This window comes from Oncorhynchus gorbuscha, linkage group LG16 (genome assembly GCF_021184085.1).
Source record: "Oncorhynchus gorbuscha isolate QuinsamMale2020 ecotype Even-year linkage group LG16, OgorEven_v1.0, whole genome shotgun sequence".
NCBI lineage: Eukaryota > Metazoa > Chordata > Actinopteri > Salmoniformes > Salmonidae > Oncorhynchus > Oncorhynchus gorbuscha.
In genome coordinates this window covers 28,410,661-28,436,942 of record NC_060188.1, presented here as the reverse complement: position 1 = coordinate 28,436,942, position 26,282 = coordinate 28,410,661, and the positions used below count along the sequence as shown (strand labels likewise).

The window sequence follows — 26,282 nt, the reverse complement described above, 5'->3', positions numbered from 1 at the left end:
ATAGAGACATACCCCAAGTGACTTACAGCTGTAATCGCAGCAAAAGGTGGTGCTACAAAGTATTAACTTAAGGGGGCTGAATCATTTTGCACGGCCAATTTTTCAGTTTTTGATTTGTTGAAAAAGTTTGAAATATCCAATAAATGTCGTTCCACTTCATGATTGTGTCCCACTTGTTGTTGATTCTTCACAAAAAAAATACAGTTTTATATTTTTATGTTTGAAGCCTGAAATGTGGCAAAAGGTCGCAAAGTTCAAGGGGGCCGAATACTTTCGCAAGGCACTGTATGTATACTGTGTCGGTTGAGTGTCTATAACTGTTGGTGAGCAAGACCGGTCCACAGGAAGAGAGGTGAACCAAACACACCAGCTGAAGTTGTAGTTTAGTGTGCCTGGGAGACCACTCGGCTGGGAGAGAGTGGCTGTGTACACACATTCTGGGGAGAGGGTGCGTGTCTCGGAACCTCAGACCCGGCAGCAGTCTGGATCATAGACTGGACTGGACTGATAGACAGTTATAGGCAGCACAGGGACCGCTGCTGTTTCAATTAGCCACTGGTCTCATAACGTGGCGAACAGGACTTCTTGTCTGAACTCAATGTTACTGGTTATTGTTGAGGACTACTGCATACCGCCATGTAAATTATACACATGAAGAAAAATAATAATAATCTGCAATGTAAATATGCAAGGAAACGCCTAAAACCAACACAGCATCTACAAGTTAAAGTTCAATTTCCCTCCACATTAACTGTAACAAAGCAACTTTTCATTTTGAGTAACACTAAATTCTTGTTATTGTTTTTTTCTTTTCTTTTTCTTGTGTTTTCTGACAACAGCCCCTGATTGGCCAATGTCTCCCCATGAAATAGGAGTTTCCCTTTGTGGTGAAATCCTCTTTCAGCTGTCCCTCCATGGTGTTCACGCCAATTTCACCCTTTCCATTTTGTGCCTTCAATGGAAGAGGCAGTTATTTAGACATAATCCAATGTTTCATGTGTTCTTAAAATGTTGCAATTATGTATGCGGAGTTATTCATTAGTGTACTATATAACTACAGAGCTGTGTTTTTTTGTTTTTTAAATGTATTTTTACCCCTTTTTCTCCCCAATTTCATGGTATCCAATTGTGTAGTAGCTACTATCTTGTCTCATCGCTACAACTCCTGTACGGGCTCGGGAGAGACGAAGGTTGAAAGTCATGCGTCCTCCTATACACAAACCAACCAAGCCGCACTGCTTCTTAACACAGCGCCATCCAACACGGAAGCCAGCCGCACCACTGTGCACCTGGCAACCTTGGTTAGCACGCACTGCGCCCGGCCCGCCACAGGAGTCGCTGGTGCGCGATGAGATATCCCTACCGGCCAAACCCTCCCTAACCCGTACGACACTAGGCCATTTGTGCGTCGCCCCACGGACCTTCCGGTCGCGGCCGGTTACGACAGAGCCTGGGCGCGAACCCAGAGTCTCTGGTGGCGCAGCTGGCGCTGCAGTACAGCGCCCTTAACCACTGCGCCACCCGGGAGGCCCTACAGAGCTGTGTTTTACAGCCATTCTGGGCGTGTGAGTGTCTGTGTGTATGTGTGTACTGGGGGAAAGTATGGGCTGAGTCTGTGCATTAGAGGAGCTCTGTGTAGCTGTGTGTATGCATCCACATCACTGACCTGGCCCTGTGTGTTAAAGGGGGTTCTGGGTAGCATCTACATCACTGACCTGGCCCTGTGTGTTAAAGGGGGTTCTGGGTAGCATCTACATCTCTGACCTGGCCCTGTGTGTTAAAGGGGCTCTGGGTAGCATCTACATCACTGACCTGGCACTGTGTGTTAATGGGGCTCTGGGTAGCATCTACATCACTGACCTGGCCCTGTGTGTTAATGGGGTTCTGGGTAGCATCTACATCACTGACCTGGCCCTGTGTGTTAAAGGGGGTTCTGGGTAGCATCTACATCACTGACCTTGCCCTGTGTGTTAAAGGGGGTTCTGGGTAGCATCTACATCACTGACCTGGCCCTGTGTGTTAAAGGGGCTCTGGGTAGCATCTATATCACTGACCTGGCCCTGTGTGTTAGAGGGGCTCTGGGTAGGCCTGTCGGGGATCGTAGGCCATCTCAGGCATGTACTGCTCATGCATCTCTGCTTCCAGTGGCATCCCGCCCATGCCCAGGTCAGAGTAGCCAAAGGGGGGGTAGCCTCCATCCAGCTCTGAGGGAAGGAGGGACAGAGAGATGAGGGATAGAGAGGGAAAGAGAGAGAAATGAGAATACCCAGGCAATATAGAATACCCAAGCAATATAGAATACCCAGGCAAACAATATAGAATACCCAGGCAAACAATATAGAATACCCAGGCAAACAATATAGAATACCCAGGCAAACAGAGAGGCAAGCTTATTTGGAGTATTGACACTGACAGACAGTTTGCAAGCATCCAAATTACTAGACAGGCAGACAGAAATGAGCTTTGCTCCCATCAGCAGACGTTTTCCTGTGACGGATGGAAAGAAGAACAGGAATAATAATCTCTTCACCTTCACCTCTGTTCTATTCCATTAATGCTATTTCATACCCTGTTTAATAATGTGAGCACTGCGCTATGGATTAAGCGTCAGCATCGAAAGGACACACAGTGCTCTGGAAGGATGGTGACTAGTGTACCGCACGCACGCACACACACACAGGGGGATATATGAGGGATAGAGTTCAGAATTATAATTAAAGATATTGAAATGAGGAGGATTTACTGTATGCAGAGAGAGGGATGGACCAGAGGAGAGGAAGACAGAGTGGAGATTCACAACTAGGACATATGACCGAGACCTAAGATTAGCGAGAGAAAGACGCTGTATGACTGCAAAGAGACAGTAGTGACCGACAGAGCTAGGGGGGAAAACAAAATATAAATTCACCAGAGAGAGACAGAGAGAGTGCCAGTGTTTTCTATAGAGAAGTGTTACGCAATCACAGGAAGGAGCATTAGCCGTGCAGTGGAAAAGAGAGTGTGGGTGTCAACTCAGCAGCGTGAGAGAGAGAGAGAGAGAGAGAGAGAGAGAGAGAGAGAGAGAGAGAGAGAGAGAGAGAGAGAGAGAGAGAGAGAGTGAGGGAGATCGCTTGACAACGATAGATGGCCAGTTAATGTAAATGTAAATGACATGGAAATTGTGACCAGAGGGGAAATAGATAGGTACCTCTGTGAATTGAATGACATCCTACAGTGTACCCCTCCTCCCCCCATTACCACGCCCCCTGACACCCTCCCCCCTCTCCAGGACATGGCGGGAACAGACACATCAGAGAGAAACACACACATGAACGCACACACACCCACACACAATCTCTGGAGTACGGCCAGGGGGCCGAGTGCATTACATAAACAGCAGGGGTCCCCCACACTCCCAGGGCCTGAAGGACTGTTGAGGGGGAAAAGGACGAGACCTGGCTCCGGCTCTCTATAGACACGTGCCTCTCCTTTTCCTCCTCTTCCCTGATGCTCACTATTGTGTGTGTGTGTGTGTGTGTGTGTGTGTGTGTGTGTGTGTGTGTGTGTGTGTGTGTGTGTGTGTGTGTGTGTGTGTGTGTGTGTGTGTGTGTGTGTGTGTGTGTGTGTGTGTGTGTGTGTGACTAGTGAGACGAGGGCAGACTTTGCTGGGACAATGCTTGCACGTTGATTTAATGATCACCCTCTGGTACACACAGTCCACTGTCACAGCCACTGACAGGAAACCAATCAAGTGGCACTTAACCTAAATGAGGTCTGACTCTAGTGTGTGTGTGGGTGTCAATCCATTTCAATCCGTGTGTGTCAAATCATCTCTGCCTCTCTCTTCTGGTTCGTCGATCTATCTCTCTCTTGCCATTTTTTGGGTGAAACGCAGTAGTGTAATGTAAGATATTCGTTGCAGTAGTATAATTAAGCATTAAGGCCTGAGGAGGTGTGGTATATGGCTGATATACCATGGTGAAGGGCTGTTCTTACGGACGAGGCAACGAGGAGTACCTGGATACAGACCTTAGCCGTGGTGTATTGGCCATATACCGCACACCCCTCAGGTGCCTTACTGCTATTATAAACTGGTTTCAAACGCAATTAGACCAGTAAATAGTCATTTTTTGTTATATCCATGGTACACGGTCTGATATACCACGGCTTTCAGCCAATCAGCATTCAGGGCTTGAACCACCTGGTTTATCATCTCGCATAGAATACAAAAGTGGTGTTATGTTGGTGTACTGTACTGTAGGATAAGACTGGTCCACACTCACCATCCGCCAAGTATGCAGCTTGCATGGGTACAGCATTGTGGGCCTGGAGAGAAAGAGAGAGATTGAGAAATATTCAAGGAAAGATGTACCATTCTAACTTCAATACTATACTTTTATCGGATAATGCCCTTCTAAAAAAACGACAGAGGCAGATGTTAACTTTACAGCTGGTGCCAACGACGCCCAGTCAGTAAATCTATCCCTTTGGAGTTCAACACTTCCTCACGGTGGATGTAGTGTAAACAGTAGACCTGTCTGCTTTGGGCCTCCCTGTCTCTGTTCCCCTTGACAACCTGATGAGTCAGCAGGTTACCAGCTCGATGTGATTGATTAAAACCTATGCCAGATCTGCCACTAATCCAATCGGTGAGCCTCGATGGCGGTAATTATCCATTGAGCTTTGGAAGCCTGTGGCGATGTGTGGGGCTCGGAGATACTTAGCGCATTAGGCATGCAGGTTTTGAAATGATGTACAAACACTAGATAGAGTTAGTTATTGGGGATTCATTTTTATGGTAATGCGAGCATGAACGGTAAACATACAGATTGATTACTGAGTGGTATCGATTGTGTCGTGTCCACTTGTGTGTATTTGGATTTTGATACAGTTCTCCCCTGAAGCAATGACTGATCTGAGAAATATTGGATTGGTTTAAAGCAATCCAAGGGTGTAAGCCAGTCAAGCCCTTATAGACAACTGAGATCAACCTTAAAGGTGTTCAAACAGGGCCAGCCACTACTGACTGATCCTTGTACTGATCGCTCCCAGGCTATAGGCGGCGTCAGAGGCAGAGGCTTACCATCTCCCAGGTTATAGGCGGCGTCAGAGGCAGAGGCTTACCATCTCCCAGGCTGCAGGGTCGTGTTTGAACAGTGAGTGGGTGAGCTCCACGGACACACGCTTCCTGTAGTCAGAACTCTTGTCCTCCGAGATACGGAAGAGAACGGCTGCTGCATAGGTGGCTGTGAGGGAGAGGTGTGGGGAGACATGGAGGGAGGGAGGGAGGGAGGGAGGGAGGGAGGGAGGGAGGGAGGGAGGGAGGGAGGGAGGGAAAGATATCAAGAGGTTGTTTGTCATTGCCTCTATGCTATGACAGTTAAGATGACTACCCAAAATGCTAATGTGGTACATAGGACAACATTGAGAAAGCAAGATGGGGAAAGAGAGATGGGAGGCAGAGATATCATGTTTGATTAGTCAGCACACATTATTAAAAGAAGATGGAGAGAGCCCAGGGAGAGATAGAGAAAGATGTCATATTTGGTTGTGGTCTGTCTGCATATGCTTGTGTGTGCGAGAGAGAGAGAGAGAAAGAGAAGGGGGGAAGTGTGGAGGTTTGTGTGTACACTCTCTTAAAAAAAGGTTTCTAAAAGGGTTCTTCAGCTGTCCCCATTGGAGATCCCTTTTTGGTTCCAGGTAGAACCCTCTGTGGAAAGGGTTCTACATGGAACCCAAAACGGTTCTACCTAGTACCAAAAAGGGTTCTACAAAGGGTTCTCCAATGGGGACAGCTGAAGAACCCTTTTAGGTTCTAGATAGCACCTTTTTTTCAAATTTTTTATTCAATTTTTTATTTATTTTACCTTTATTTAACCAGGCAAGTCAGTTTAGAACAAATTCTTATTTTCAATGACGGCCTAGGAACAGCGGGTTAACTGCCTGTTCAGGAGCAGAAAAAACAGATTCGTACCTTGTCAGCTCGGGGGTTTGAACTTGCAACCTTCCGGTTACTAGTCCAACGCTCTAACCACTAGGCTACCCTAGTGGTTAGTGTAGGAGAGGCACGTGTGTGTGTGTCTATTTGTATGTGCAGTGCCTTTGGAAAGTAATCAGACCCTTGACTTTTTCCAAATGTCATTACATTACAGCCTTATTCTAATATGGATGACATTTTTTTTTAAATCCTCAGCAATCTACACACAATACCCCATGATGACAAATCGAAAAAATGATTTTAGACATTTTAGCACATTTATTAACAATTAAAAAACAGAAATACCTTATTTACATAAGTATTCAGACCCTTTGCTATGTGACTTGAAATTGAGCTCAGGTGCATCCTGTTTCCATTGATCATCCTTGAGATCTTTCTACAACTTGATTGGAGTCCACCTGTGGTAAATTCAATTGATTGGACATAATTTGTGAAGACACACACCTGTCTATATAAGGTCCCACAGTTGACAGTGCATGTTAGAGCAAAAACCAAGCCATGAGGTCGAAGGAATTGTCCATAGAGCTCCGAGACAGGATTGTGTTGAGGCACAGATCTGAGAAAGGGTACCAAAAAAATGTCTGAAGCATTGAAGGTCCCCAAGAACACAGTGGCCTCCATCATCCTTAAATGGAAGAAGTTTGGAACCACCAAGACACTTCCTAGAGCCCGGTCAAACTGAGCAATCGGGGGAGAAGGGCCTTGGTGACCAAGAACCCGATGGTCAGTCTGACAGAGCTCTAGAGGTTCTCTGTGGAGATGGGAGAACCTTCCAGAAGGACAACCATCTCTGCAGCACTCCACCAATCAGGCCTTTATGATAGAGTGGCCAGACGGAAGCCACTCCTCAGTAAAATACACATTACAGCCCACTTAGAGTTTTCCAAAAGGCACATAATGACTCTCAGACTATGAGAAACAAGATTCTCTGGTCTGATGAAACCAAGATTGAACTCTTTGGCCTGAATGCCAAGCGTCAAGCATGGTGGTGGCAGCATCATGCTGTGGGGATGTTTTTCAGTGGCAGGGACTAGGAGACTAGTCAGGATCGAGGCAAAGATGAACGGAGCAAAATACAGAGAGATCCTTGATGAAAACCTGCTCCAGAGCGCTCAGGACCTCAGACAACCCTAAGCACACAGCCAAGACAATGCAGGAGTGACTTCGGGACAAGTCGGGACAAGTCTCTGAATGTCCTTGAGTGCTCAGCCAGAGCCCGATCGAACATCTCTGGAGAGACCTGAAAATACCTGTGCAGTGACGCTCCCCATCCAACCTGACAGAGCTTGAGAGGATCTGCTGAGAGGAATGGGAGAAAGTCCCCAAATACAGGTGTGCCAAGCTTGTAGCGTCGTACCCAAGAAGACTCGAGGCTGTAATCACTGCCAAAGGTGCTTCAACAAAGTACTGAGTAAAGGGTCTGAATACTTATGTAAATGTCATATTTCCGTTTTTTATTTTGAATACATTTGCAAAAATGTCTAAAAACCTGTTTTTAGTTTGTCATTATGGGGTATTGTGTGTAGATTAATGTGGGAAATGTAAAAAAAATCTATTTCAGAATAAAGCTGTAACGTAACAAAATGTGGAAAAAGTCAAGGGGTCTGAATACCTTCCGAATGCACCGTACATGGGACTGTTTTGAAAGTCTTTGTTTTTAAAGAACATATATATGAATGTTTGCTGAAAGCCCAAGTGTTTGTTTAAAAAAGGGAGCTGCATAAAATCCACTAAAGCGCAAGCTGCTGTTTATGAAGAGACTGACCGATGCCCTCGTTGTTGGAGTGCAGCAGCTCCATGAGCGGCGCGGAGGCTCCCTCTGCGTCGATCATCTCCGCAGACTGCTTGTCCAGGGCCAGCTCACACAGCACCCCCGCAGACACACGCTTCACGTTCTCCACGTACGAGTACAACAGCTACGGGCGGATGAAGAGAGTGGGGGAGAGCTCAGACACATCTGCTAAAATACACCAAAAACTCACAAGTACACACACTCACTTATTTTCACACATTTTTCCCAATTTCTCTCTCTCACACAAGTGCATACAACACCAACTGTATTAGATGTATTAGACATGTATGTATTAGACCTGTACAAAGAGTGGGATGGTCTGCATGCTGGCGATCTCTCCCCTGTTGACGGGGTCTCTAGCCAGGATGTGCAGGGCTCCTGTACAGCCCTCCACTATCTCCTCCATACGAACACCATCCTGAGTGGAGAGTGGGGAAGAGAGTTAGGACCTGTGTATATGTGTGACTTTGTGAAATCCTCTGTGACGATAAGTTGATATATGGGTTTGTTTTCATCATTTAAACATTGCGCGCGTGTGTGTGTGTGTGTGTGTGTGTGTGTGTGTGTGTGTGTGTGTGTGTGTGTGTGTGTGTGTGTGTGTGTGTGTGTGTGTGTGTGTGTGTGTGTGTGTGTGTGTGTGTGTGTGTGTGTGTCTGATCTACTTCATGTAAGCTGGTTTGACAATCTTAACAATACAACTTTGACACTAAGAGAGCACTGTATCATATAGAGAACACTGTATCATATAGAGAACACTGTATCATACAGAGAACACTGTATCATACAGAGAACACTGTATCATATAGAGAACACTGTATCATATAGAGAACACTGTATCATACAGAGAACACTGTATCATACAGAGAACACTGTATCATACAGAGAACACTGTATCATACAGAGAACACTGTATCATACAGAGAACACTGTATCATATAGAGAACACTGTATCATACAGAGAACACTGTAACATACAGAGAACACTGTAACATACAGAGAACACTGTATCATACAGAGAACACTGTATCATACAGAGAACACTGTATCATACAGAGAACACTGTATCATACAGAGAACACTGTATCCCAAATCATTTGGCCAAGCTACCCATAAAATTAGTGGTAGACTTGAGAGGTTGTGTATGTGTGCGTATCCTGCCTCGAGTTTAAGTAAACTATTTACAGACAACGAATCAGTGGAAAAACTCCCTGGTCGTCTCTCACAAACTTAGCCCACACTTTTTATTTTCCCCTCAAACCACAGTTCTCTGTCTATACGTGTGCATATTGTTGTGCAGCTCAGAGTTCAGAGTGGGCCAGTGGACTGAAATGGATCTCTGTCACTGAGTCTCCCCATAGGCCGCTGGCCAACACTTGGAGAGTTCTGGGATGGGGGCGTGTGCTGGAGCTGGGGCATGGCGGTGACCACATGGACTATCCTGCTGGGACCCGTGTGACGCATTGCACCCCTTTACCGAGTCTGAAATACAACCTACTATTTCTACAGTGTGAGGAACTGTTTCAAACACAGAGAATGCAGCCTTGGAATGTTTGTGATTTGATGTGCAGAGTGTTGAAAGAATGTTGCCTTGGGGGGCTTCAGCGTATTTGAATTCTGTATTTGGCTGAGGTGATTGTGTGATATGGCTAGCAAGTAATGGAGTGGATTCATCTGTGGTATGAGGGTTGCAACGGCGGCGACTCACTCTGTGTATGTGCTGTAACTGTGAGTGACTTGCATATTTGTGGTGAAGGTGACATAACTTCTATCATGGTGGATTATGACAGTGTCATTCCTGTGATAGTGAGTCTTATGTGCTGAATGGTGTCGTGGCTGACCTGGTACGTCTGCTGAGAACTGGAGGCGTGTCTCTGGGTGTCCTGGTGAGCCTTCAGCAGCAGGTTGACCAATCGGGGGATGGCTCCAGCATCCCTCAGTGGGGCCTGATTGACTGGGCACAGCGCCAGGTTACGGATCAGACCAACCGTGGCCTATGGGAAAGAGAGTGGGCGGGATGAACGTAGCTGTATGGAAAAAGCACCAATATTATCTCTGTTACTGCTACAACACCTTGTGCACAAATACATGATATACTGCATGATTATGAGGGTGCATGTATGAAAACATATAGTACACATCTATTAAGGACTTGGCACTGCAGTGTGGAGCTCATGTGAAAGAACGCATAGGTACCCTAAGATATACACCTATATGTGCGACTGTGCAAGTGATGCAGCAATGTAACTGCAATCACATTTAACAGAACGTGAGATGCCATCTCCTGAAATGATGGTCTGGCTTACCATAACCCTGCCCTGTTCCCTCCCATTTCCCATACCCCGACCCCTAGCCCCAACAGGGGCCAATAACATCTTATATAGTCCCCTTTTAAAAACCTCATTCATTTCACATCATTAAATAACAACATCCCCTTTATTAAAAGAGCTATGGCTAGATTGAGAATCCTCCACTGGCGTGTTCTGTGATGGAGGTCTGGTTGCCTAATCCTCCACACACACCAATACACGCACACACACACACACACACACACACACACACACACACACACACACACACACACACACACACACACACACACACACACACACACACACACACACACACACACACACACACACACACACACACACACACACACACACACACACACACACACACACACACACACACACACAAATCCCCTGCTGTCTGTCAGTGAGGAGTGCAGATCAGGAGGAAAATGCAGGCATGGCCCGTTGCGTCTGCCTCCACACCGTGCAGAGAGAGAGAAAGGGAGAGGGCGGAACGATTGGCTAATTCAACCTGTAAATGAAAGATTAGATCCTGCTTGTGCACAGAACATGTATGTGTACGCAGTCACAGATGAACATAAACACGTGTACATTCCAGCATATTTATACGGCCCTCTCTGCTTATTCATATGAGTTGGGTAGACAAGAACACGCAGACGCGCACACACACACACACACACAGTATGAGGTTTAAATTCAGAAGGTGTAATGAGTGATTAGGCACAGCTTGGTGCAGACAACCCTTTTGGCTGACGTAGAGCAGAAGGACGCAGAGATAGAGGAGGTGTGTGTGTGTGTGTGTGTGTGTGTGTGTGTGTGCGTGCGTGCGTGCGTGCGTGCGTGCGTGCGTGCGTGTGTGTGTGTGTGTGTGTGTGGTGTGTGTGTGTGTGTGTGTGTGTGTGTGTGTGTGGGTGTGTGTGTGTGTGTGTGTGTGTGGGAACTAAAAACAAGTCAATCAGGGATAATGAACTCAGAAAGCCTAATAGCCCCTAAATGGATAGTGTTGTATACATGGTCAAGTAATCAGCAACAAGCTGCCAATGCATGGATAGCTGGCTGCCAATACATGGATAGCTGGCTGCCAATACATGGATAGCTGGCTGCCAATAGGCCTTTGAAAACCCAAACACCTTTCTGTCAGTTGAAGTAGAGGATGAGAGATGTCAATGTTTACCTGCTGCTACAAATGGGGGACATGTGTCACTGGAGTCGTGAAGTCACACACTTGGCCACTTGCCAAGTGCACATGCATAGGCCTACACGCACACACAAAGCGGGTACAAATACTCTTAAATGGATGACTTTCCTCTGTCCTTTAAGACCAATGGCAGGTGAAAACACTAGATAGGTGCCTACCACACTGCCTTCACTCCCTCATCAAATACTTTCAGATCAGAATTGAGGGAAAGGACACAAGGAAAGAGCGCAGATGGACTATTGGGACACAAACACGACACACAGAGAGGCTAGTGCACATCGGGGTAAAAATAACGGGCCATTCTTGTGGACCAGTGCCCATGGGAACGACAGAGCAGGACAGCAGGACACACACATACCCTCGACCATTGAAGTGTTCTGATCCGATTGGCATGAACTCAAGCGTGCTTCACGGATGCTGCTTGCTGGGAGCGAATCAGATCAGAGACTGCAGCGCGGGGTTGGAGGGGGAAGGGAACGTAACCTTCCTTATCATACTAGTTGACTGTCGAGATCACAAGAGAGGAAAACTACCACTCATAAAGTAAAGATGGCATTAAAACAATGATAACGTACCACTGATATTACTAGTATCCAACTATTGCTATACTGTATTACTATTGATATTACTATTATGCCTACTATCATTTTATTATATCTACTCTATATCAACAGCATAGCTAATCCTGTTAGACGTTGGTTTACCCTCATACTAGGCTGACATTTTAGCTTGATTTATTTCGTTGTGAGAGTGGTTATTCTGGCAAGTTGAGCATTTAACTCTCCTGCTATCCTTAAATCCACCTGCTGTCAAAGATGGGTGTGCACTATTCCCTGATGAAACAGACAACAATAACACATTGATATGAATTCACAAGGCAGCCACTGGATTCAGAGAAAATCCAACCAATCTTGTTTTCATTGATAAAGAATGACATCGAAGGCCTTGCAAATCCCAGACGATGTTATCATTGTTCCACCGTGACGTTGTTGTGTGAAGCATGCTACACTTACTGCCTGTGAGCAGCCCCCTTCTCTCTCTCTCTCTCTCACCCAAATTAGCCATTTCTATTTTACTTCATCTTTGTGTATTTTCTCTCTCTCCCTCCCTCCCTCGTTTTCTACAAAACAAAAAACAAAAAGCTAGAGAGGGGACAGTGGGAGCCAGCGGGTGTTGTCTGAGGCAGCCGAATGGTCTCCAGAGCAACCCAGCGGGATTATGGGAAGCACGTCCTGTGCCCTGCCACAGGGTACAGCCCAGTACCCTGCCTGCACTACATCTCGCATAGTGGACAACTTCTTCCCATATGAAGGTCCCACTTTCTCAAAAACATCCCCTCTGACCTGCTTTCATTTAAAAGTCATCCTTTATTAAAGTACGACAATCTTCAAACAACAGTTCCAACTAAATGAAGGGCTCCATTCAATATGTGTCGCTGAAGCAGATTCCACAATAGAAATGTGACGGTCATTTCCGATTGGACCGACATATGAAGTGTTTACTATGAATAAAGTCTCCACTAAAGCGGGAACATTCGATAACGCTGTAAACCTGAACTTCCGCAATGCAAATGAAATAGAGCCCTAAATAGTACAGCCATGTTGTTTCCAAAAAATATATATATTAATATGTACGGTGCATCACACATTGCAAAGAAGGGGACAATGAGTGGTGGCTGTATGTAATGATTCTAACCTCACTCAAGCACCCGTTAAATGAGGAATCATTCAAATCTGACTGCAGCTGCTGGATATAGACACATAAATAAATGGATGTACCACAACCGGTTATTTAGGTAAACAAAACAATCACAAAGACAAAACAGACAGCCAAACAAAACAACCGAACACTCAAGCCAGACAAAACAATAAACAAAAGATCAACTGGTCAGTCAAAACAACCACAACCAGCCTGCAAACTTCACTCTCTGATCTTTCACCCCTCACCTTCAACTTAACCAAAGTTCAGTAATGGAGCTACCAGCCAGACAAAACAACGAGACAGACAAAACAACGAGACAGACAAAACAACGAGACAGACAAAACCACGAGACAGACAAAACAACGAGACAGACAAAACAACGAGACAGACAAAACAACGAGACAGACAAAACAAAACAAGCACAGTATACCTTTTTCTCACCTCTTCCCCACTCCCATCCCCTCCCCAACCAACTATCTCCCCCCTCACCTTCACCACAGGCCAGTAGTGGGGCTGCCCCAGCAGCTTGACAATGGCAGGAATACCATAATGCAGCCGCACAGCATTCTGGGCCAGCTCAGCGTCCTGGTGGCGTGACGTCAGGTGGCGCAGGGCGCAGACAGCGGGCTCAGCCACATCCTCCTTTTCTCCTGCCCGCAGCACGGCGTGGATGAGCGCCTCGACTCCGCCGCACTGCGTGACCAGGGTCTTGTTGCGGGAGTTGTTGCAGGTGAGGTTGGACAGGATCCCAGTGGCGCACGTCAGCATGTTGACGTCGTCCGAACCCAGCTGTCCCACTAACACCTGCAGCAGGCCGTCCAGACCCTCCTACAGACAGAGAGAGAGGCGGGTCGAGAATTCTTCATTTGTCCGTCCTTTGTTTGTTCATTCTATGTTTTACTGTAGAACTCCAACTATGTTACTGTCTCTGTAGAACTCGATGGTACTGTCTTCATCAGGGGAGAACGACTGCCCCTTTGAAACCAAAGAATGTCAAGGCCGACCACGGGATTGTTAGCAGAAAACAGGATCTCCCATTATAGTGGATGGAAAAATGACCCTCCACATGGTCAATCTTCACATTTTTGAAGACAATCAATAGGTGCCTTTCTAATATACCAGATGTATGTCCTTGTACCAATTATCTTAAAATCGCACACAGAATAAGTTATAAGGATGGTTTAGTTGTGAATGGCAGCCAGCAGTACCCTGGTCGGCTTTCAACTGGAGTTACTCAATGAAATGGGGCAGCACTGAGCTTGCCTGCAACGTCACTTCCTGGAGGAGCTCAAACTGTGTCCCCGTAAGATGCCATCTTAACCAACTTAATTTGGCTTCAATGCAATATGGAGTCTTCACATAGGAATAAAGGGTGTCATGTGATCGATGACTTTGTTCATTCATACTGTATATACAGTCATTGGTCTTTATAGACTCTCTGTATTAGTCTATGGTACGGTCTATGCTGATTCAAAATGGTTTCCTGACCTGTTTAGTGGCAGCATCAGACAGGTTCCTCAGGGTCCAGAGGCAGTTCTGTGTGAGGCGCTGGCTGGAGCCAGTCAGGTGCTGTCCCAGGGCCTGCATGCCCCCTGGAAGGATGAAAGAGGAGGTTAAAGATGGCTCCTTTATGGATAGGATGAGACAACACACACATACGTACAGACACACACATAACACACACACCCACCCACCCCAAAAACACACACACACACACACACTCACCAGCTTCCACTATTGCGGGCTTGTTGCTAGGGCACACTGAGAGAACTTTGAGGACACGGCTGGTGGTCCACAGCAGTTTCTCGTAATTATAGTTCCTCATGATGAAGACCAGCCCCTCAGGGCCCCCGTTGGCTAGGATGATAAGCTGAGAGGAATAACAATGAAAAAAAACACTGTCATATATAATGAAATATCGTTACAGAGTTTGGACATTGCATTACATTGCATTATGAATTGTCTCAAATATGATTGTTTGAATAATAATACAGGGTATTAAAGACACTAGTATTATTATTCTAACAATCATATTTGAGACAATTCATAATGCAATGTCATGTAATGTCCAAACTCTGTAGTAATGCAGCTGAAGGTAGCCAGTGGTAAGGCCATGTACAGTGTATGTGTCTGTGTTCATGCACACACACACACACACACACACACACACACACACACACACACACACACACACACACACACACACACACACACACACACACACACACACACACACACACACACACACACACACACACACACACACACACACACACACACACACACACACACACACGTGCATATGCACCATTGCTCCCCTGCAGTGCAGCTGCAGGTGGCACTAAAAGGGATCACGCATAATCCTGACCTGCAAGTACACACACACACACACACTGCAAGTACACACACACACACACACTCTCCCCCGACTGCAGTGAAGAGATGCAGGTAGTCCTTGCCAATATCACTATGCCAAATATGATGTCTCAAGCATTATCCACACGCATACACGCCAAAACACACACACACACACACGCACACACACACACACTGTGCCAATACCACTATGTCAAATATGATGATCCCCATGCATACATGCCAAAGACCCCCCCCAACCCCCACCACGCACCTTGCTCTCCTGGTTTCCATAGGAGAGGAGCTGCAGGCAGTCAGTGGTGATGGCCAGGAACTTGGGGTTGCTCTTTTTCAGCAGGGGCACCATCCTCTGCAGGCCGTCGGCCAGGCGCACCGCCATCTTGGCTCCCTCCTGGTGCAGTAGCAGGTTGTGGAGGGTGGTGATGGCATAGAACAGCACTGACTCCATGGGAGAACTGAGGGAAGAGGAAAGGGGAGGGGGAGGGAAGCAGGGAGAGAGGGGAGAGGGAGGGAAATAGAGAGGCAGAGACAGAAAAAGAGAGGGAGGTGTGAGAGAAATTAGCATGACCTTTCTTTTCCCAATTAGTTCCCTCTGAATTTAATTTGCTTTAATTTGTTTTATAAAATTTGCCCTTGCTGCTCTTTGTATCATTAAAAAAACACATTTATCTTTCATGAATCTGCATCTAAGTCCCTATTTGACAGTCTTGTACAGGGAGGTTTTTCCATTTGTATTTATGTGAATTTTGTTTCTGAATTAATTAAATGTCTTAATTTAGTTTCTGTCTGATGCCCCCTAGACTGTTATACAGGGTTTATACTGTGTGAACAGAGATAAAGGGACTCTCTGCCTGAGAAATGACTATGTAAAATGGCCACCACTTATCGTGAGTTTAAAATGAGCCTGGTGGTCAGGTTGAAATGATGTGCAAACCAGTTTGGCCAAGTTAATGAGCACAGGATGACACCTCATTTCTGATGGGTAATAATGTGAGATGCTAATATCTTAGCCTTCAGGCAGTAGTGGACATGGTGGATTGGATACACACACATAAGCATGCACGCACGCACGCACACACACGCACACACACACACACACACACACACACACACACACACACACACACACACACACACACACACACACACACACACACACACACACACACACACACACACACACACACACACACACACACACACACACACACACACACACACACTTACACACGCCCATGCTTGCACACACACACCACAGACACACGCACACACAAATGAGCACACACAGCACGTACACAACTGCAGATGCAGAGACAGGCCAGAACAGTGTGTGCCTAAATCCCTTTATTTCTAACACAGAATTCTACCTTGCAATTCTGAATTCTATTTGTCTCTTTCACCCCCTTGCTTTTTCTCTCTCTATCTTTCACTAATTCACTCCCCATCAAACCACCAACCTACAATGCCTATAAAAATATAAATCCATCCATCCATCCATCCATGTCTATTCACCCCAACCAGTCCATTCTCCACTTTAACCATAAAAGTGTTCAAACATCTACCGATCCTTCTATCCACTGATCCATACCTACTCCTTCACATCAAACCATTTACCAGCAATCTATCCAAACATCTGTCGACACTTCCCTCCCTCCATCTCTCCACTCCCATCTACCCCTCAACATCCATCCATCCACCCACTAATCCCTCCCTCCTCTCCTACCTGAGCATGCGGACCAGTGCGGGGATGCCCCCGGACTTGAAGATGGCGAACAGGCCCTCTCTCTGGTGCGACAGGCTGTGGAGGACGCTGGCGGCACAACGGGCTGTCTCCATGTCTCCCGTGTTCTGCATGGCCCGCACCACCGCCGCCACCATCTGGGGGGACTGCATCAGCACCCGGCGAGACGCCTCTTTCCGTGTCAGCTGGTTCACGATCATGGCCGCCTTGTTGACCACCACCTGTGGGGAATGAGACGTTGCATTTTTGTCCATTTCTGCGCATGCAAAATGGTGGCATTGGGTTGGGACCCATTGTTAGGTCTGCACATTTCTTTAGGATTATGGCTTTTTTTAAACGTTGCACTTCGGCAATTCGATGGTACACCGAACATGGTCATTGATAACAAGATTTAGGAACAGACCACGACTTGAGTTTGAATTGTGAGTAGAAGACAGAGCAGGACTTGAGTTTGAATTGTGAGTAGAAGACAGAGCAGGACTTGAGTTTGAATTGTGAGTAGAAGACAGAGCAGGACTTGAGTTTGAATTGTGAGTAGAAGACAGAGCAGGACTGGGTCCATCATGACTTTCAATCACAATCAGAACTGACCACATAGGCCTCAACTCAAGCAATGTTGTACACTGAATCACTTAAGGACACCTGAAATGATGTTAAATGACAATATCAACCTAGAGAGGATTTGTTTCTGGGGTAGTCCTAATCTGTGTCCAATCTAATGGGCTCAGTCACGACCTTGACAAGCACAGCCAGAGCCACAGAGAGCTCGGAGTGTCACGACTTCCGCCCGAAGTTAGTGCCTGTCCTGGTTCGAGCGGCGTTCGGCCACCGTCGTCACCGGCTTACTAGCTGCCACCGATCCACGTTTCTGTTTCCATTTGTTATGTCTTGATTGTACACACCTGGTTCCCATTACGTTACTATTATTTCCCTGTTTAACCCTCTGGTTCTCATTATGTTTTGTGCGTGACTGTTCCTGGTTTTTGTGTTAGTCTTTTGTGTTGGAGTTTGTTATCCCTGCGTGGATTTATTGTCCGGTTTTGTTTTTCAGAGTACAGTACGTTATTTTACTCAGTTCTGTGTCCTGCGCCTGACTCCGTCCTCACCTCTGCACAACTGACACTTGACCAGGAGCTAGTCAAGCATGGAACTGGATCAATGCTAGTCAGCAGGACGGTGCTCAAGTGTGAGGAGGGACAGCACACAACAGTGACAGAGTCAATGTCACGATTGAGGACATAATAGTACTTCTATAGCACAAGAGACACAGTGCCTTCAGAGGGTATTCATACCAGTTATTATTCCACATTCCTCATTCCACATTGTGTTGTGTTATGGCCTGAAATAAACAGTGATTAAATAGAAACATTTTTTATCACCTAGCTACACACAATCCCCCTTAGTGACAAAGTGAAAACATGTTTTTAGAAAGGTTTGCACATTTATCTAAATTACATACTTTCGAGACCCCTTGGGAGCGATTACAGCTTTGAGTCTTTCTGGGTAAGTCTCTAAGAGCTTTCCACGCCTGGAATGTGTAACATTTGTCCATTATTCTTTTCAAAATGATTCAAGCTCTGTGAAATTGGTTGTTGATCATCGCTAGACAACCATTTTCAGGTCTTGCCATAGATTTTCAAGTAGATTTAAGTCAAAACTGCAACTCGACCACTCAGGAACATTCACTGTCTTCTTGGTAAGAAACTGCAGTGTAGATTTGGCCTTGTGTTTTAGGTTATTGTCCTGCTGAACTGTGAATTCATCTCTCAGTGTCTGGTGGAAGGCAGACTGTACCAGGTTTTCCTCTAGGATTTTGCCTGTGCCTAGCGACATTCCGTTTATTTTTTATCCTGAAAAACTCCCCAGTCCTAAACGATTACAAGCATACACATAACATGATGCAGCCACCACTATGCTTGAAAATATGGAGATTGGTACTCAGTAATGTGTTGTATTGGATTTGCCCCAAACATAACACTTTGTATTCAGGACAAAAAGTGAATAGCGTTGACACATTTTTTGCAGTATTACTTTAATTCCCTTGTTGCAAACAGGATGTATGTTTTGGAATACTTGTATTCTGTACAGGCTTCCTTCTTTTCACGTTGTCAATTAGGTTAGTATTGTGGATTAACTACAATGTTGTTGATCCATCCTCAGTTCTTTTATAACAGCCATTAAAACCTGTTAGGGATGATGCGAATTTTCGCAGCTTTTTGTTAAAAATCGCACAACATTTCAAAGTCCTGCTACTCATGCCAGGAATATAGTATATGCATATGATAAGTATGTGTGTATAGAAAACACTCTGAAGTCTCTCAAACTGGTTAAATCATGTCTGTGGCTATAACGGAACGTGTTTAGGAGTAAAAATCCCAGGGAAAACTGTTCACCAAAAACACCAAAAAAATATTCATCCGTCAGTCAATATATTGTCTAAGGCGATAGAAAATAGATAAGGTTCCGTTTACAATGCCTACAGCTTTCACACGATGTCGCCAGTACTGGCATTTCATTGCTGGTTTATCCTTGGTGGGATGACGTATAGGCACTTCCTGTCTTGGGGTGCACCGGAGGAAGTTATGAAAGTGAAAAAATGGACGATGATTTCAAGACTTGCTGCTATCGAATACAGATCGCCCCGTGATCAATTTGATCGATTATTAACGTTTATTAATACCTAAAGTTGGTTTACAAAAGTATTTTGAAGTGATTTGTAAAAGTTTATAGGCAACTTTTTTAATTTTAAAAAGTGACGTTGCGTCTTGTAAAGGTGAATTTTCCTGGATCAGACCGGCCTTTATAAATGGACATTTTGGGTATACAATGACGGATTTAATCGGGAAAAAGACCCAATTGTGATGTTTATGGGACATATAGGAGTGCCAACAAAGAAGCTCGTCAAAGGTAATGAATGTTTTATATTTTATTTCTGCGTTTTGTGTAGCGCCGGCTACCGCTAAATCTTTTGTTTAGGTCTCGTTCAGGTATTTCGGTGGGTGCATGCTATCAGATAATAGCTTCTCATGCTTTCGCCAAAAAGCATTTGACAAATCTGACATGTTGGCTAGATTCACAACGAGTGTAGCTTTAATTGAGTACCTTGCATGTGTGTTTTAATGAAAGTTTGAGTTTTATCGAGTACTACAGGTGGCGCTCTGAAATATCCGCTGATTTTGGTTCCTGTACAGGGACCACAATCCGCAACAGGTTTTAAACCACCATTGTGAAATCCCTGAGCTAGGAAGGACTTGGGCTGTTGCAGTGACCATATTACCACCACACAGGCAGTCATGAGTCAAGACCACAGTAAAATTCCATGTGACTGTTGAGTCACATTGATCTCCTTTTATGCACTATGAACATGCTTTGTTTGGTAGTACTCAATTTTGCCATCTACCATCAGGTCCTAATGGCCTGGTACTCAGGGCTCCATTGTCCCTCTAACCACTCTGACACCCATGAAAGTGCTTCGAAAAGCACATCAAACACTTATCATCAAAAAACTCACCTCACTGTGATGATCAATTTGAACTAAGAAGTTCAACAGCAGGTTGAAACAGTGTAAAACTTGATTGTTGTGGATGTTGTTTGAAAGCCGAACACAACAAAATGGCCTTTCTAAGGTGTAAGTCGCTCTGGATAAGAGCGTCTGCTAAATGACTTAAATGTAAATGTAATGGTTAATTCAAAACACACATAGGTTATGAGCCCAAGCCCGAATTAAAAAATAAAAATAAAATAAAAATGACGATTGTGCCGTTATACAACACACAGCCTAGTGCACATTACGCATGGCAGAAAAACATTTAAAAAACACTGATTTAAGATGTCTTGGTACATAATTGGCCTAGCTTATGCTCCAAAATGAAATTAATTTGAATAATCGCCTTTGAGTGTGGACCGTATTATTATACATACTGGGTGGACTGGTTACCTTATGCTACTCTTCAAAATGTCTATTCATTAGTCTTGGAGAGAACATGTAGCCAGCCCTTGGTTCATTGTTTGTGCAGGGCGGTTTACACTTAGCCTGATTTTGAATAGCCTACTAATAGGGATTAAAAAAAATATATTTTCATAATTAATCGAGAGTCACATTACCTTCAGCTATACAGAATATCTCACCATCATGCAGTTCCATCTCCTCCACTCTCTCCTTTATACCTGCCCTGAGCGCGCAGACGGGCTGTCAACAGTTTAGTGAAATATGTTTTGTTTTCGAAAACATGTTACTATTGATGTTCCGGAACAGATTTCACTTGGTTTCCCAAATTAAGCGCTGGGTAGCTGCAGGAACAAGGGTTTGAAAGCCAATGGTGTATAGCGTTTGGGCAGAATATCACCTGTCGGGGCTGCGAGAGCATGCTCCTCAGTGGTTGATGGGTGGAGTGATCAGTGGTCGAATCTGTGTTTGAAATTCAACTGCTCTACTAAGGGACCTTACAGATAATTGTATGTGTGGGGTACAGAGATGAGGTAGTCATTCACAAATCATGATCAACACGATTATTGCACACGGAGTGAGTCCATGCAACTTACGTGAGTTGTTAAGCAGCGTTTCACTACAGAATTGATTTCGGCCTTAACAAAGTGGTTGAATACTTATTGATTGACGTTTCAGATGTTCTTTTTTTTTAATAGTTTGTACACATTTCTAAAAACATAATTCCACTGACATTAGAAAACGTTGCAATTTAATCCATTTTAAGTAGTGAGGTTTGAATAGTTTCCGAATGCACTGTACACAGTACACACTTTTCTCTTACAATAGTTACTGGCTGAATGAATACTATATCAGCCTATTTGTTTAAACAGTGTAATTGAGTTTGATCAAAGATTGCTCCCAGCAGGCAGGGAGGGGGGGGGGGGGACAAGGTCATCCATTGGAAAGTCTTTCATCTAGAAATCAAAGGCCATATTTTCAATTTGATTAGCTGCAATGGTATAAAATACTTACTGTTTTTCTCAGTCGCTTTGGTGCATTTCTTAGATCAAAAGTGCAATTCTTGATACTACTTGCACAAATTCCAAATCATCTAGTCACTTGTGCACATCATTAAAGCATTTTCTTATTCCTTTGAACAAATTGCAATTGATAATGTACACGTGTCAGCTTTTTTCCACATTATCAATTGCTCATGTCATGTTGATCAAAATATAGTAGATGGTTCTCTGTTGAATAGTCTTACCCCTCAAAACATCTAGGCATTAGTTCCTTGCATAAGCCATTACATTCAAAATTGTTGAACTATTTGTCATAAACTGTCAAGCATAGTTTTACACATTTCTATTAGACCTTTTGTACAAAAACGTGAATTGATGAATCGTGCAGGTGAAATTGACCCTCACTCATGAAGGAATGTAAAAGTGTTAGTTCAACCAACAATCAGCCAGTTGTCTAAATTGCTCAAAGTTGCATCTCACAAAGAGTCAATTGGCAAGCATATATAGACAGACCACAACACAGAGTTGCAATTTTCCAATAATGGATGGACCAGGAAACGAACAGGGTCAACAGCCAAGAGGAGGAAGAAGAGGAGCAAGGATGTGTGGTGGAAGGCAAAACAGAGGAAGAGGCAGAAGAGGACATAGGGGCATATCTGATGACATAACGGCCACTATTGTAGACCATGTTGTCAATCATGGCCTTACAGTGGCTGAGGCGGGTCGAAGGGTGCAGCCGAATATTGGGAGATCAACCGTGTCCTCAATCGTTCAAACGTTTCGAAGAGATAACAGGTATGTCCACCAATGTACACAGCACTGTTACTGTATATAAGCAGTATACTGTATACTTCCTACAATGCTTCATATTACAGTAGTCCACTTGTATTTCACAGCATACAGAAATATACTCTATACAGATACATACTGCACCTTACATGCACCCACTTGTATGTTTTACAGTAAAATGTGTGTTCGCATAGTTTTTGTCTATGTGAAAGTGTGTGATGCATCACTGCATTTTTCCCCACATAGGACTGCAAGATTACCTCAAACCGGTGGGAGAGGACGCCTTTTCACACCTCAACATGAGGAGGCTATTTGCACCATGGTCCGAGTAAACAATGCCATGAGACTCAGGGAAATACAAAGGACCATTATAGAAGACAACGATGTCTTTGAAAACATCCCTACGGTTAGCATCTCAACCATCTACAGGGTGCTGCATAGAAACCAGATGAGTATGAAACAGCGGTACCGTGTACCATTCCAAATAAATGAGGACAGAGTTAAGGAGCTACGGTACCAGCATGTACAGGTAAAACATATATCTATGTAACTACTTTACAGCAACATTTTAGTGATACTTAGTACAGTAAGCATAAACTGCACACATTTCCATTGCTGTGGGAAGGAACATGCAATATATGTACATTTTATGTCACTCTTCCTTTCCAAAACAAATTCAACTGTGTGTTCTGGGATATAGTGTATAATGGAGTTGGAATCAAGTGAACCCTCTCACAACTTTGTATATGTGGATGAGGCTGGCTTCAACCTGAACAAATGCAGAAGGAGGGGTCGGAATATCATCGGTCACAGAGCTACTGTGGATTTGCCAGGCCAACGGGGAGGAAATATCACCATGTGTGCTGCTATTTCGGAACATGGTGTCCTAACCCATATCCACCTTATAGGGCCATACAACACCCAGCATCTACTCAACCTTTTAGAGACTCTCTACAGGGCTCTCATCCCTGACGATGAGAGGGGTCTGCTTAGAGAGGATTTGCCAAAATATGTGGTCATTTGTGATAATGTGAGTTTCCATCGATCAAACATCATAAGGCAATGGTTTGTGACCCACCCGAGGATGCTCGTAGAATTCCTCCCACCTTATTCACCATTCCTTAACCCAATTGAGGAGTTATTTTCAGTATGGAGGTGGAAGGTGTACGATCATCAGCCACACACACAGATGACCCTGCTGGCTGCAATGGATGCAGCATGTGAGGACATCACAGTAGATGCCTGCAGAGGATGGATAAGGCATTCCAAAATATTATTTCCACGTTGCATTGGAAGGGAAAATATCTGGTGTGATGTGGATGAGAATATGTGGGCCGACAGACAGGAACGTCTGGATGTGTAGAGACAGCACAACAGTGCTGCGGGCAAAGTTGTGCCTTAGGGGTGGTTTCCTGTGTTTCTTTCTAATTTAGTTTTTTTCCTTTGTGCCCCTTGGGTTGTCCAGTCTCTTTCCATCAATAACCCACATACAGTAATATGAAAATAGTACTGTTGAAATTGATGTATGCAATAGAAGTGCAGCCTTGTTCATTTTCAATACAGTAACTGTCATCCAAACTGTAGCCTACGTTTACAACAGGTGATACTGTCAAAGTACACAGTTACATTGACAACATGCCTAAACATTTTGACGACCTTGTTCGTGAACAATGACTCAATGACTTATCATTCTGATGACACTGACATGATCATTGGCATGAATATTTACTTTTGGGAGATGTACTATGGATTTTTAGTGACTGACTAGCTTTAGAAACATATATATTGTATATTGCAGTTTGTACAAATTGTTCTGAGAAATGCACTTATTATTTTGCACATGTTAGGGATGATGTGAAAAATGCACCAAAGCGACTGAGAAAAACTGTAAGTAAAAATACTTTAAAGTACTGCTTAAGTAGTTTTTGGGGGTATCTGTACTTTACTATTTATATTTTTGACAACTTTTTATTATACTTCACTACATTCCTAAATAAAATTAGATACTTTTTACTCCATACATTTTCCCAGGAAATGGTCCAATTTGCACACGTATCAAGAGAACATCTCTGGTCATCCCTACTGTCTCTGATCTGGCAGACTCACTAAACACAAATGCTTTGTTTGTAAATGATGTCTGATTGTTGGAGTGTGACCCTTGACTTACATTTTATCAACTACATTTACTTTTGATACTTAAGTATATTTAAAAGCAAATACGTGTAGACTTTTACTCAAGTAGTATTTTACTGGGTGACTTTCACTTTTACTTGAGTCATTTTCTATCAAGATATCTTGATAGAGAATTTTACTTGAGTACTTTTTCCACTTCTAATTAGCTGCATCACTAACCTCTTAATATTGATTGAAGGTTCAGATTGTTTTTAATAGGAGCACGTTGGATATAGTGTTGTTTGATGCATTCATGTGTGAACGTCTGTGCTTTGTGAAAATGGGATTTATAACAACGTTTTTTTTTTTTTAACTCTTCGATGTTAGTTACCGCATCATCGTCGGCCAGCAGCTTGGTGAGCTCGGGCACGGCGCGAGTGGCCAGCTCGGCGTCATCCTGGTAGTTAATGAGGTGGACGATGGCGGTCTTGAGGAGCTGCGAGGGCTCAGCTAGTCGCTGGACGTTGGTCTGCTGACCCGGGTCAGTCTGAGTGGACAGCACCGCCTCGCCCTCCACCAGGGTCTCTGGGAACATGGCCGCTCTCACCCGCTGGGCCCGCGTCAGGGTGTACTGGGCCTCCACCTCTGGAGGTAGAGAGGGATGAGAGAGGGATGAGAGAGGGAGGAGAGAGGGAGAAGGGGGAGATCAACGGATACGTGGATAGATTTATCCATAGATAGTGTTTCAAACTAGTGATATTTTGAAAGAGGTTCTAGCCCCTAGTCAGTGAATCCCTAGTTTTTCAGAAGAACCATGCCTATTTTAAGACATGAAGCCAGTCCAAACTGGCCCGTGTACGTATGTGATGGCCTATGAGCGAGTGAGTGAATCACAGCATGATTATGGCATTGAATGAGTAAGTGTTGACCTATTTGTACAGAAAGAGAAGGAGATGTAGAGAGACTGAAAGAGAAGTAGAGCGAGAGGGAACAATGGAATGAGAGAGAAAGGGGGAGATGGGAAGAGAGAGGGGGAAGTGGGAAAATGAGAGAAAGGGAGAGAGAGATAGAGAGAACTTATACCTGTAGGGTTTTCCACCAACGTGGTGGTGACGGCATACTTCTTGGCGCTGTACTCTGTGCCCTCGTCATCTCGCACGGTGGTGGCGCCTGATTGGATGCCGGAGTCGTGGGCGTAGTATGTCTGCTGCCACTCGGCCACCTTCACCGAGCTCTCTGCCTCGTTCACTGGGAGGAGAGGGAGAGAGAGAAGTGAGAGCGAAAGAAAGAGAGAGAAGCGAGAGAAGAGAGGTAGAGAGGTAGAGAGGTAGAGAGGA

General features: G+C 44.7%; 1 protein-coding gene across 2 annotated transcripts in view; it reads right to left on the bottom strand.

Annotated features, from left to right (window-relative positions):
* Positions 1 to 200: 200 nt before the first annotated feature.
* LOC123999472 (junction plakoglobin-like) overlaps positions 201 to 26,282 on the bottom strand; it is a 63,445-nt gene continuing 37,363 nt past the window's right edge. For both annotated transcript variants that reach the window (XM_046305310.1, XM_046305311.1), the window contains exons 3-16: positions 26,029 to 26,193; positions 25,337 to 25,590; positions 17,080 to 17,318; positions 15,610 to 15,811; positions 14,706 to 14,850; positions 14,469 to 14,572; positions 13,470 to 13,808; positions 9,608 to 9,760; positions 8,068 to 8,187; positions 7,743 to 7,893; positions 5,104 to 5,225; positions 4,263 to 4,305; positions 2,055 to 2,204; positions 201 to 952 (exon numbers count right to left, since the gene is read on the bottom strand). In XM_046305310.1, coding sequence (XP_046161266.1) covers positions 2,068 to 2,204; positions 4,263 to 4,305; positions 5,104 to 5,225; positions 7,743 to 7,893; positions 8,068 to 8,187; positions 9,608 to 9,760; positions 13,470 to 13,808; positions 14,469 to 14,572; positions 14,706 to 14,850; positions 15,610 to 15,811; positions 17,080 to 17,318; positions 25,337 to 25,590; positions 26,029 to 26,193 — 2,174 coding nt within the window. In that variant the 3' untranslated portion in view covers positions 201 to 952; positions 2,055 to 2,067. The remainder of the gene's footprint in view (positions 953 to 2,054; positions 2,205 to 4,262; positions 4,306 to 5,103; positions 5,226 to 7,742; positions 7,894 to 8,067; positions 8,188 to 9,607; positions 9,761 to 13,469; positions 13,809 to 14,468; positions 14,573 to 14,705; positions 14,851 to 15,609; positions 15,812 to 17,079; positions 17,319 to 25,336; positions 25,591 to 26,028; positions 26,194 to 26,282) is intronic.